The sequence below is a fragment of the Vespa mandarinia genome, chromosome 6 (genome assembly GCF_050613455.1).
Source record: "Vespa mandarinia isolate Hongniang chromosome 6, ASM5061345v1, whole genome shotgun sequence".
Taxonomy (NCBI): Eukaryota; Metazoa; Arthropoda; class Insecta; order Hymenoptera; family Vespidae; genus Vespa; species Vespa mandarinia.
In genome coordinates, this window is record NC_140815.1 from 3,782,397 (window position 1) to 3,796,308 (window position 13,912).

At 27.3% G+C, this 13,912-nt stretch overlaps 3 protein-coding genes across 3 annotated transcripts; all 3 read right to left on the reverse strand.

The window, feature by feature from the left end:
• Nucleotides 1-952: 952 nt before the first annotated feature.
• LOC118440942 (uncharacterized) lies at nt 953-5,689 on the reverse strand. Its single transcript, XM_085657650.1, has 12 exons — nt 5,009-5,689; nt 4,319-4,924; nt 4,007-4,111; nt 3,769-3,921; nt 3,633-3,693; nt 3,405-3,409; nt 3,119-3,182; nt 2,330-2,574; nt 1,663-2,268; nt 1,354-1,458; nt 1,115-1,267; nt 953-1,038 (listed from the first exon to the last, which is right to left on the reverse strand). Exons 1-12 carry the CDS (start codon nt 5,258-5,260, stop codon nt 970-972), a joined length of 2,424 nt encoding a protein of 807 aa, XP_085513776.1. The 5' UTR covers nt 5,261-5,689; the 3' UTR covers nt 953-969.
• Nucleotides 5,690-5,880: 191 nt separating this feature from the next.
• Nucleotides 5,881-10,900, reverse strand: LOC118440827 (uncharacterized). The gene is made up of 12 exons (XM_035864455.2): nt 10,251-10,900; nt 9,567-10,172; nt 9,354-9,458; nt 8,846-9,001; nt 8,661-8,735; nt 7,938-8,021; nt 7,408-7,755; nt 6,722-7,327; nt 6,460-6,564; nt 6,206-6,358; nt 6,064-6,120; nt 5,881-5,961 (listed from the first exon to the last, which is right to left on the reverse strand). The coding sequence occupies exons 1-12, from the start codon at nt 10,491-10,493 to the stop codon at nt 5,881-5,883; spliced, it is 2,619 nt and encodes an 872-aa protein (XP_035720348.2). The 5' UTR covers nt 10,494-10,900.
• Nucleotides 10,901-11,105: 205 nt separating this feature from the next.
• Nucleotides 11,106-13,329, reverse strand: parvin (beta-parvin). The gene is made up of 5 exons (XM_035864456.2): nt 13,073-13,329; nt 12,208-12,471; nt 11,714-12,108; nt 11,398-11,641; nt 11,106-11,326 (listed from the first exon to the last, which is right to left on the reverse strand). Exons 1-5 carry the CDS (start codon nt 13,188-13,190, stop codon nt 11,250-11,252), a joined length of 1,098 nt encoding a protein of 365 aa, XP_035720349.1. The 5' UTR covers nt 13,191-13,329; the 3' UTR covers nt 11,106-11,249.
• Between the last annotated feature and the right edge of the window lie 583 nt (nt 13,330-13,912).

Genomic DNA, 13,912 nt, shown 5'->3' on the forward strand with positions numbered 1-13,912 from the left:
ATCCATATCTACTCATTGTATTAAACTGCTAATCACCAGTTCATTATTATTCGGTCCTTTTATGCATGATTTTGAACACAGAATCTAACGTTATGTAGAATTTATGTTTAGAATTTAGCTAAAAAATCATATACATATATATAAAATAATTATGAATAGATGCAATTACATGTATATACATATATCTCATTACATCGCTTACAAAGAGAGGACCAGTAATATTTTTCCCAGTCATTATATCTTTCATATCAAGTAAATCTAAATAATTATATAAAATGGCTAAAAATGGCGATGTAGAGTCTTCATAATTTCTTTAAAAAATCCATGCAATGTCAAAATTTAAAGAATAATTCTGTAACTGTATAGACATAATGTATAAAATATTGAAATTTTTCAATATGTAAAAAAAAAGGTAAATAAATATTTTCCCAGAATAACGATATTAAATATTTTAATAATCAATTTTATGATTTAGTTTAATATTTTATTTTTAGTTGATATAAATTTTATTATTTTTTTTTATTTTTAATTAAAATTAATTTTCCTGACAAGTTATTATTCAATATATTTTTTATTATATACATATACATCTATATATACATATACATATATTATACTATATTTTTTTATATGATAATAAGAATATATCCATCTTTTTTATTTAAAAAGTAAAATATTAAGCACAAATCATAAGTTATAATAGTTTTAATATAAAAAATACCCACAATTGGACATTATATAAATATTAATTTAAATATTATATAAGAAGGCTATTGCATGGTATACGTTCGTATCTTATATGTCATATTTTATAATATTTTATTTCTTACAAATCATGTACCCGTATATAGTCCTTAAAATGTAACTATATAATATAACTTATATAACTTATATATAATTTTAATAACTCTTATATAACACTTATACAACTATATAATAGTCTTATATAATACTCTTGAATAATTTTATTTAACGTTCATCATTATTCTCATCGAATGTTTGCAACAAAAAATAATATGATAAGGATGTATTAAGTATCTAAAAATAAAAAACCAAAAATGCTTAGTCGAATGGGAATTAAAAATGATATGCAATTTATAATAGCAATATTTACCTTGATGAAAAGATCCAATGAAATACAAAAGAGGTGACATGCTGTCAATATAATTGGTTTCTGTACCAATATAAGAAGAACAGCTTTCATCAGTTTAATATTTCCATCTTGATACCATCCACAGCAATAAATACTTTGTCGGAATGCTTCACTCTGTATATATAAGAGAAATACTTGATATTAATACAACAAAAAAGAGTTAAAAAGAGAAGATGTATATTATTCGAAATAATGAATACCTCAACACCAAGAATACTTCCATACCAAGAATACAAAAATGCTTGGGTCATTTTCATCATCCCATAAATAAGAAATAGAATAGTTTTACCTATACTTATTTCTGTCTTTTCAATGAAAAATATGTTAAGTTATTATAGCGAAATGCTAATATGAAAAATAATATTTTTAATTCGCCACTAATTGATTAAAAGAAAGAAGAAAAGGATTGAAGAAAATGTTAATATTATCGATGAAGATCGTTTATATTATGAAGTATTAAATAAAATATATATCAATATCGAAATTATATATAAAGATAATTATTATACCTCAAACATTTGAAATATCAGCGCACATAGGACAATAACACTGCTCACTATTAAGCATAGCACAACTGGTCCATAAACATTCTGAATGATATCACGACAACGTAAAAGTAAGATCTGTCTTTTAATGCAGTTACGTAGAATGACATCGAGCTCCTTAGATGATTTTCCAAGATGCTCGCATTCGAAACACATGGCACGTAGAACTCCACTCATTTGAAATATGTAAAATCCGTAAACCGTATCGACGGCGCTGGTCACAGAAATCACGAACCAACCAAATATAATTTCGAAAAGAAATTGCGCTTGAAAAACCATATTCGGAGTTCCATCGATCCATGGAAAAGTAGCAGGATAGGGAAGAACATAATGTTTGGGACTGACGTTCTTGATAACTTGATAGACGATCAATAAAAACGGTCTAAATAAATACAGTAGTATTACAAACATGGTCAAATAGTAAACAATATATGCAGGACGTTTAAAAAGATTTAGCAATGACAATATAACAGGTCGATAATGTGTTTTTTTAAGCATTTCTTCGAACATCGATTCGAGATTCATATTCAATTCGTGTAATTGCTCTCGATATAAAAAGAACATCAGTGCCTGACAAAAAATTCAATATAATTCTCATTATTTCACATTGACGATCAAATATCTAACATACCTTTACAGCTACTAAAGCAAAACTTCCTAAAGGACTGAGTCCTTTCGTTAATACTTTTATATTATCAAGATTTTCTAGACAGAATTTCAATGAACCAAAAAACATAAAGGTTCCAGATAATACAGTGAAAATTGGTAAATATCGATAGAAACATAAGCTCCCCGTATTTTCCATAGGCCATAAACCGGCACATAACAGTATACGTTTTATAAAACACTCATATTTTCGATACGTTGCCAGTTGTTCTACCATCATCGAATGAAAAAAGATCAGCAATATAACGTGGGTTCAATGCCTCGTATATCGTGACAGAGTATCGCTTGTCACAAGCTTATCACATGCGATTTCTTAAAGATACATTTCCTACTCACTTCGATCCGCACATTCGTCATTTATGCGATCAATTTGGAAATATCGGATAGTTACAAAGTTTTACGTAACTCTTTAGGTAAATGTATGGTTGCATCGAAAATTGCTGGAGAAGCAAATGGTACTTTCTCATTAAATTACTCGATGATTTACAAGTAATACCCTTATAGACGTACCTTATAGACGTACTACATGGAACATCTTTTTGAAAGTGTATTTGTATGATTATCAAGGGTGATTACTCATCCACAAAACAAAATCTACTCAGTCGTTAGTAGTGCTCTGACGTTCTGATTTTCGATAACATTCAATTCAATCATCTAAATAGTGAATAAAGAAACAATATATCAAAACTGTAAGTTTATCTATAAAAGAATATTGCATATTAATATTAATTTATTTAATTTTGAAAATACCCACGTTTTACTAATGACAGATCAATCGGATGATTATTTCCTGATCTCTTCATGCATGATTTTGAGCCCTTAAATCAAAATTATTCAGAATGTTCTTTTAAATGTTTCTACCTAAAAAAAAAAAAACACGTATTCATATACATAAAATAATTATAAATAGATATTTTACGTCATTACATATACCATTTCATCGCTTACAGAGGATCAAGTGGAATATCCCGTCGTTATGCCATATTATTTTCAATTAAAAAATAAATTATTAATGTTTTATAAAAAAGATGATAATTTACAATTGCTTTAATATATCAGGTACAAAATGAATATTATACAAATACTAATATAAATACTACAAAACAATACAAAATTATAATCACGTGTGCTTTAACTTTTTATATCATATATTATACATAACGTACACATTGTGATATTGTTACAAATCATGTGCGCGTATATAATGCTTATACTATTTATTTTTATATAAAATTAAGAAATAAGACATATCAGGCCGATTTAATGTTTATCATTAGTTTCATCGAAAGTTTGCAACAAAAAGTAATATGACAAGGATGTATTCAATATCTGAAAAAAAAAAAGAGAAAATTTATAAACGAATGAAAATAACAGTGATATCTGATTCATAATTAGTGTCATTACCTTAATGAAAAGATCCAATGAGATATAAAATAAGTGACATGCCGATAGCACAATCGGTTTTTGTACCAACATAAGAAGAACACCTTTCATCAGTTCAATGTTTCCATTCTGGTACCATTCGCTACAATAAACACTACGTCTAAACGCTTCACTCTATATAAAAAAAAAATATTTTAAAAATAATATAATAAGAACGAACCTGAAAGAGGAAGTATATTATTTGAAACGATGATAATACCTCGGTAATTAAAATACTTCCATACCAAGAATACAAAAACGCTTGCGTCATTTTCACTATCCCATAAAGAAGAGCCACAGCAGCTTTAGCTATACTTATTTCTGTCTTTTCAATGAAGAATACGTTAAATTATTACACCAAATCGCTAATAGTAACGATGATATTTTTAATCCTCTAATACATTTACAAAAAAAAAAAAAAAAAAGAAAATGTCAACCAACGTTTAGAATCTTTTAAATGCATTTTTTATTAGTATTAAATTCAGATGCACAATAAGTATTAATAAGAAAGTAATAAACAAATTTGTCGTACCTGTAACAATTGAAATATCAGTGCGCATAATATAACAACACTACTCAACATCAAGTTCAATACTACTGGTCCATAAATATTCTGAATTATGTCGCGACAACGAAAAAGTAGGATCTGCTTCCTTATGCAATTACGTAAAGTAATATCGTGCTTTTTAGACGATTTTCCAAGCTCTTCACATTCCAAAGACATTGCACGTAGTATTCCGATCATTTGAAATATATAAAAACCATAGGCTGAATCAACTCCACTGGTCACAAACACGATGAACCAACCCATTTGAATTTCGAAGAGAAACTGTACTTGATATCGTATATCGAGACTACCATCGATCCATGGGAAAATGGAAGGATAAGGAAGAACGTAATGTTTAGGATTTATGTCCTTGATAACTTGATAACCGATCAATAAAAAAGGTGTACACGTAAGCAAAATTATTGTGATTATTGTCAAATAGTAAAAAATATATGCAGGACGTTGAAAAAAATTGAGCCATGAAAATACGACAGGTTGATAACATACTTTTTCAAGTACTTCTTCGAACATTAATTCGAGATTCAAATTCAGTTCGCGTAATTGCTCTCGATATAAAAAGAACATCAGTGCCTTAAAAAAAAATAAAAACAAAAAAAATATAAAATTCAATGTAATTCTTATTATTTAATATTGACGATCGAATATCTCACATACCTTCACAGCTACTACGAGAAAGCTTCCTAAAGGACTGAGTCCTTTCGTTAATACTTTAATATTATCAAAATTTTCTAGACAAAATTTTAATGTACCGAAAAACATAAAGATTCCAGATAATACGATCAAAATAGGTAAATGCCGATAGAAATATGAGCTCTCTTTATTTTCTACAGGCCATAAACCGGCGCAGAAAAGTATACGTTTTATGAAAGACGCATATTGACGATATATAGACAATTGTTCTGTCATTTTCGAAAGAAAAAAGATCAGTGATGTAACGTGGGGTCAATGCCTCGTATATCGTGACAGAGTATCGTTTCTAACAAGCAATACTTGATACGATATCACATGCGATTTCTCAAAGGTACATTTTGTACTTGCTTTGTCGCGCACATTCGTCATTTATGCGATCGATTTGAAAATATCAGGTAATTGAAAAGTTTTATCTAACTCGTTACGCAAAATGTACTGTCGTTTAACAGATTGCTAGAAGAGTATGAATTTGCAGCTCGTCTGTCAGATCACTCGATGATTCAGAAGAAATAGCCTGTTTCCTAATAATCAAATAACATAGATTGAGTCTTGCTAAAAAATAATGGATTAAATATGTATTACGATATGTGATATTATTTAATTGTCTCGTATAGGCGTCATATTAGGAATTGTAATTTCTTTGGATTCCTGTAAGTAAATTTCAATTAATTTTATATACTATACATATTACTTACATAATAAATTATAATTGTAATAATGTAATTACTATTATTTGAGTTTATTTGACTGAAAAATAACACTTTTTTAAACTATTCCTGTGAATAATTTAAAATAGTTTTCACTTATTTAATGGAAAATTTTATCGCACTTTTATCTTAATTATAATTCATATCTAATATCAACATCTGCATAACTAATGAAAAAGTTCTTTTATTACTCCTTATTATATCATCTAACTAATAAAATAATTATTTGATAATTAAATGATATTTGAATGATATCTACAAATTTATACTATTACAGAGATATAGATAAAAATTTATAACAAATTAACGTACATTCATTTCTTCGAATGTTTGTAATAAAAAATAATACGATATTGACGTATTGATAATCTGAAAAATAAGTCATATATAATCTTAGACTTATTTTATGATTTACATCAAGTATGACGTATAAGATCGTAAATATTATGGTTACCTTAAGAAACATATCTAATGAGATAGAAAAAAAATGACATGCTACCAATACCATTGGTTTTTGTGTTAATATAAGAAGAATCTTTTTCATAATAGATAAATTACCATATGCGTACCATTTGCAACAATATATCTTTCTGCGAAAATTTTCACCCTGATACATGATAAGATTTAAATAAAAACGGATAAATTTAAATAAAAGACAAAAAATTTTTTAAAACTATAAGTATAAGTATAATGTAAGTACATATTTACCTCGGATATAATGATGCTTCCATACCAAGCATACATAAAAGTTTGTATTCCTTTCATTACACCATAAACAACGAATAAAAGAGTTTTTGACACTGTCATTTCTGTCTTCAACGCATAAGAAAAGTATATTTTTCTAATTCGAAATACATTATGAAATAAAATATATAACAGATATTTATTAAAAAAAAAAAAAAGAAAAAAAAATAGGAAAAGAAAAGTATTTTCTTATTAAGAGAAATATTATTGCATAAATTGATTTTACCTTAAATATTTGGAACGATAGTGCACATAAGACCGTCGCACTGGTCAAGACCAAATTGAATACGATCGGTCCGTAAACATTTTGAATAATATTGCGACAGTGTAAAAGTTCAATGTGTTTTTTAATGCAATTATGAAGAATATTGCGTAAATCCTCAGCCGATTGCGCGAAATATTCACATTCGTAAGATAAGGCTCGAAAAAGTCCGACTATTTGAAAGATATAGAATCCAAATAAAGAATCAACACTGCTTGTTACAAATATGGCGAACCAACCAAATTGTATTTCGAAAAGATATTCTATGTGATAATATATTCCAGGAGTCCCATCGATCCATGGAAAACTCGTTGGAAATGGAAGACCGTATCGTCTAGGACGTATATCCTTGATTGCTTCGTATCCTATGAATATAAGCGGAGTACAGATATATAATAGCAAGGTACTAGTAATTAAAACGTAAAAAATATAAGTGAAGTAACGAAAGAGATTCAATAGTGACAAAAGTATAGGTCTCAGTCGTGGATTTTCAAGTGTTTTCTCGAACATTGGATCAAGGATACCGTTCAGTTCACTAAGCTGCTTTCGATATATAAAAAACATCAGAGCCTTAAAGGAACGAAATCAATACGTTATTCGACCCATACATTTCAGCATTGACAATCCAACGTTTGAAATATGAAATGTACCTTCAATGATATCAAAGAGAAACTTCCTACGAGGCTTAGACCTTTTGTGAATAGGCCCAAATTTCCGATATTATCTTGACAGAATCGCAATACACCAAGAAACATAATAACACCCGATGATACGGCTAAAATTGGTAACTGCCGATAGAAATAAGAACTTTCTTTTCTTGTCGTCGGCCATATTCCAGCAAGAAGAACCAAACGCTTAACGAAACGAGCATAATTTCTATAGAGCTCTACTTGTTCTGTCATTGTCCTATAGAAATAGCAGCAATTCCGAGCAAATTGGTATCTATCGTACCAACGAATAGTCAACGGTAACAGTTTTTCAACTGCGCCAACTTGTGGCTACTCGTTTGCAATTTTATAAAATTACATTCGGCGATTTTCCTGATTCCCGCGTGATACATTCTTAATGTATGTAATCGATTTGCAGCTATCAAGTAGTTAGAAAGTTACGTATCCTAGAACCGTAGAAGAGAATCAAACTGACCATACAATTTAGTAAACGTTTGAACTACAGCGATTACGTTCTCGACCGTTCTCGTTATGATCAAGTTGCGAGAATAGATCAAAAATAAGTATGTCTCTAATATTCGATCAATTTTCAAGACCTAATATATAAAAAATATATGTTTGTAGCATTGAACTTTATCTATTTCGTCCTTTATATCCTAAATAAATCCTAAATCTGGATTTGCTCCATCATTATCTTCTATGTTCATAATAATATAATAAATCTATATATCAAAGTGTTCGGTCAAATTGTAAAACTACGAAAAGGAATATGATATTAATAATTACGAAAATATTATGATGTTAATGATCTTTGAAAAACAAATGGCTTCGAAAATATTATATATGACAAATATATAATGTAAGGTAAGATTGCTTTAAAGATATATCTATACTTATCGATCATATAATAGACGCGTACTAAAAAAAAGATCAATATTGTTTTTTTTTTAATGATTCTATGATATTTTTTTTAAACAATCTTCAATTTCATACTAATTACTATATAGTATAGTAATATTGGTATATAGTACTTTACTATATTTCTAGTAATTTTGTTCATATACAAGATATATCATATAAACATATACATACTTATATTATAACAATATCTTAAATTTTATCTAAATACTTTCAAACTATTTGCACGACATTAAATAAGAAGTTGATGAATTCACTACTCATTTGATTTCAAGCCAAACTTGCTCTTGATTCAAGAAAAAAGTTTAAGAACTAACTATGTCTTGATTCATTGTATTACGTTCGTCAAATGTTTGCAATAAGAAATAATAAGACATTGATGTATTAATGATCTAGAAATTGAAAGATATACTTTGTTATCTGTTTTTTAAAAAGTATCAATTTGAAAGACAAAATTTTCCAATAAATGATATCAAGTATATAATTGTACCCTTTTTTTTACCTTAATAAAGATATTCAATGAAATATGTGAAAAATGACATGATATGAGTACAATCGGTTTTTGCGTTAATATTACCAAAACATCTTTCATAAGCATTGTATTTTCGCTGTATTCGTACCATTTGCTGCAATATACACTTCGTTGAAATGCTTCACTCTAAATGTAAATCAATATGAGAAATTATGATAAATATTAAATAAAGAAAAAAAAAAAAAATATATATATATATATATTTTACATGTATATATATATATATATATACATGTAATAACATGTGGGACTTACTTCATCAGTGGACAGAAGGTAATAAAACAATGAAAAAATTTCATATAAATATGCGATTTATTTGAGTGGAAGTAAAAAACGTAGGATCGAATAAGCTACATGTTAATATGAATTTTTTTCATTGTTTGGTATCTCTTGCCCGCCGATGAAATAGGTCCCATATTTTATGAAACATCCTATATATATATATATTTTTTTTTTTTAATAGGATAACCATACATACTTCTGAAGCAATAATACTTCCATACCAGGAATACATAAACGCTTGAATAGTTTTCAATAATCCATAAATCACAAATATAAGCATTTTACCTATAGTCATTTCTGTCTTAATAACAAAAGTATATTTTTATATATGAATAACACATTAAATAAAATAATAAATATATCAAACTGTAGCTAACTTAAAGGGGGGGAAAAAAAAATAATTATTTACCTGAAGCGCTTGAAATATTAGGGCACACAAAACGATAGCGTTAGTCAACATTAAGTCAAGCACAATGGGTCCATAAATTTGTTGGATAATATCGCGACAACGTAATAATTGTATTTGCTTCTTGATGCAATTATATAAGGTAGTCTTAAGTTCGCTAGAAGATTTAAAAGTGTTTTCACATTCGAAGGACATAGCACGTAACAGGCCAATCATTTGAAATAAATAAAATCCATAAGATGAATCAACACCGCCCGTAACAAATATAATAAACCAAACGCATTGTGTCTCAAACAAAAACTGTATTTGATAAATTAATCCGGGTGTTCCATTAATCCATGGAAAATTTGTAAGAAATGGAAGACTATAATGTTTCGGTTCTACACCTTTGATTCCTTCGTATCCAATTATTATAATTGGTGCAAAAATATACAAGCTCATAGTGCCCAATATTAAATAATATACCATATATGCTGGATATCGGAATAAATTCATCGTCGATAGAACGATGGGTCTAAATATCGAATTTTCAAGTACTTCATTGTACATTAATTCGAGCGTACTATGTAGTTCATAGAATTGTTTTCGATATATGATGAACATAAATGCCTGAAAGAAATAAAAAAAAAAAAAAGAAAAAGCATTATAAGTTCATTAGTTGCATATTTGAATATCGATTAGGCTTACCTTAACAATCATCAAAGAGAAACTACCAACCAAACTTAAGCTTTTTGTAAAAACACTCAAATTGTTAATATTATATAAACAAAATCTCACTACACCAAAAAACATAATAAAACTAGTTAATAACGTTAAAACGGGCAACTGTCGATAGAGAATAGAACTTTCGATCATAGGATATATTCCTCCAAGTAGAAGCATGCGTTTTACAAAACGAGCATAAGCTCGATATATTTCCAGTTTTGTCATCGTTATACACAAACAGTAGCAATTTCTCTGAAATCAATGTCTAACGATACGGTAAAGATACAGTCGAAAGTAACGTAACGACTATTCGTGATTTCATAAATTTTCATTTGATAAGTATGATAGCGTACATATACGTAACGTTTCGTATCCGTACGCTAAATGTATATGTATACGATCGATATAGAAACATTTAGTAGTTAAGAAAATCTTTGCAAATCGCTGTTCATATCTATTTTAAATAAAGAAACTCTAGGAGGATCCAATTTACCATATACGTTGGTCTGTAATACGATCTCAGTTCGAACAAATCTATTATCTTACCAACTTATATGGAGATTGAACGAATAAAATGATTTCAACCTACATTGAAAGTATTTCTAAATTCTACTTAAAAACTACAGCATATTCCGATAATGAAATTCCTTAAATGGATTTTATGTCAACATTTTTTTTAATTTTTTGTAAGTATATAAAAATAATTATAATATACTTTGGTTCAATTATTACGAGAAGGCACATAACTTTTATATTCTATATAAAATAAAGAAATTAATTATAACAAAATATAAGAATAATTTAAAATAATCACTTATAAATATTATTACGATTAGTGGCAGTTTCTAATTGTTAATAATCAAAAGATGTGACATACTTTTTAGTTAGTACAGTAATATGATTAAACAAATTAACATAATCATATTTAATCTGTCAACGTTATATATATACTCCTCTTTCATTTATTTTTATAAAAATATATCAATTTAAACCTTTGTATTTTGTAAAAAGATTATATAAAACACGAAGTGTGGATTTCAAGTCCAAATTTACAATGTCTGTAAAGATAAGAAAATAATTAAAACATAAAAAATTAAAATATTAATAAATATTTTAATAAGTTACTAACCTTCGGGTCTTGCCTTAGGTTTAGGTAATCCTATATCTTGCATAATATCAAACGCAAAAGAAACATTATGAACTTTTTGATCATGCGTTTTTGGTGTCAAATGAAAACTACCTAATGGAACAAAAAATCCCTCCAAGAGTCCTAGTAATAATGTCAAAAAGACTCCATCATGAAATTGTGTATCAAGATCTGTTACTTCCAAATGCACTTTGCTTAAATGTTTATTAGCAAAAGTAATCAAAGACTGCAACAAAAATATTATAATTAGATATTTCAAATGATTTATATAAAACGTCTTCAGAATAGATAAACTTACTTTTTTAACAACTGCAAGTTTATCTGGTGCATGATCGAATAATGTGTCAAATGCATCTCTTTCGCAACGCATCCCTAGATCATCATAAATAGAAGTAATTTCTTCTCGTACCGTTCTATGCATTAATTGGCCATCTTTTTTTTTCACCACTACCATTTGAACTGCTACTCTTTCTGGTAATCTGACAGGTGCTCGAAACTGTCGTGCTAAACCAACTAATATATGTAAGATAGGGACAATATTTTTTGAACGAACAGATTCAACACTCCACTTATAAGGTGGATATCGTCCCAATATACGATTTATAGCTCCTAAAACAACAGCCAACTTTTGTTTCTGCCCTTCTTCTGATTGTGTAACTTCCGGTACATCTAATTTCTCTCCAGTCAATTTCTCTAAAAATAATTTCAACTTTATTTTATATTAAACATAGATATAGTAATAATACAAAAAATAGAAATAAAAACAATGAAAATTTTAAATAATAATCATACCTAAAAGCTTTTGCAATACTTGTCCATCATATAGATCTTCTACGATATCTTTTACAATAATACGTTGATTAGCTAGTTCATCATTAATCCATTCTAATAGAACATATATAAGTTCCTGAAGTTTTGAATCTTCTAATGATCTTGGTTCTATCATTGAACGTTCCTCATTCTCATCGAGAGCATATTCTTCTGGTGGCATATCGGGTGTAGCAGCATATCCAGGAGAATCAATAGCATATTTACCTTCTTCTTGAACTTCTTGCACTGAAACAAAAATAAACTTTATAACATAATATTAATATTATTATAGTAATTAATATTATTATAGTAATTAGAACATAATATTAATATAGTAATATATATAAATAATTAATATCGTTAATATTAAAGTAATAATAATAAGTGTACGTATCAATCAATTATTATATAAATAAAAATTTATATAAATAAAAATTTATATAAACAAAGATTATAACTTATAATTTATGTATATATAAATAAATGAGACACATATATATATATATATATATATATATATATATATTTATATATATATATTTATATTTATATTATATATATTTATATTTATATTATATATATATATATATTTACTTATATATATTTAAATATTTATTTATATAAAAATTGATTGACATATCCGACATAGCAAGTAAATATAAATAAGTAAATTTTTTGTACAATATTTATTTGAATATGTATTTATTTGAATTTGTTTTTTTATTGAATATGTTTTTTTATTGAATATGTATTTGAAATGTTAATATATACGAATCGTCTCCAAATAAGGAAAGTATTTAATGTATAGGTATGATGTCATGTACAATTTTATATATCCAAGTCATACCTTCTTTGATTCTTTTTTTTCGACCAAGAGTTCCAATTTTATCCCAAAAACTTTCTTCTTTTTCATCTTTTTTAGATGAAATTGGAGGCCGAGGCGATTTCGGACGAGGGGATGCCATTATCCCAATTTTATAATTTATATCTATAATAAAACGTAATATAACATTTACTAAAATTTTCTATACTAACAATAACACCACCGATCGCTAATCATTTATGATCATACAGTAAACTCAGACGATCGTTGAGTTTGGTTGAAATAGAACGCAATATTGTGCGCCCGCGCGTTTTATTTTTCCAATTTTCAAAAAAGGCGCGTATTTTGAAATGATATTAAACTTTTACCAAAATAACTAACAAATAATCATTTTAAAAAATGTCAAATTGCTACTAAAATTAAAATATATATCAAGGAATAAAAACTTACCTTTACATTGTTCGTTAGTATGTTTTTGATTGTTTTCTATGTCTAATGTAATTTCTTTTTTGACGTCATACTGTATTTCATACTTCTTACATTCCTTTTTACGAATAACTCCAATTACTTTGGGAAGATCTGTTGTTTCAGAAAGAATCATTTCGTTTTGACAACTATCGCTAATTAACAAATCTTTTTCTTCTTCCATTTTTAACGATATTATTATTTTTAACGATATTATTATTTTTTTTTTTTTATATTTATATCTTCCTAAACAAAATAATATTTAATTTCTTTTAATGAAATTCGATTAAAAAATAATTCGTAATTTTGTAATTACACGATAGATTACTTGAATTCTTACTTATACCTTTTTTAACCGAATCAGTTATGACGGTCAAAGGAAACTTAACATCCGCATAT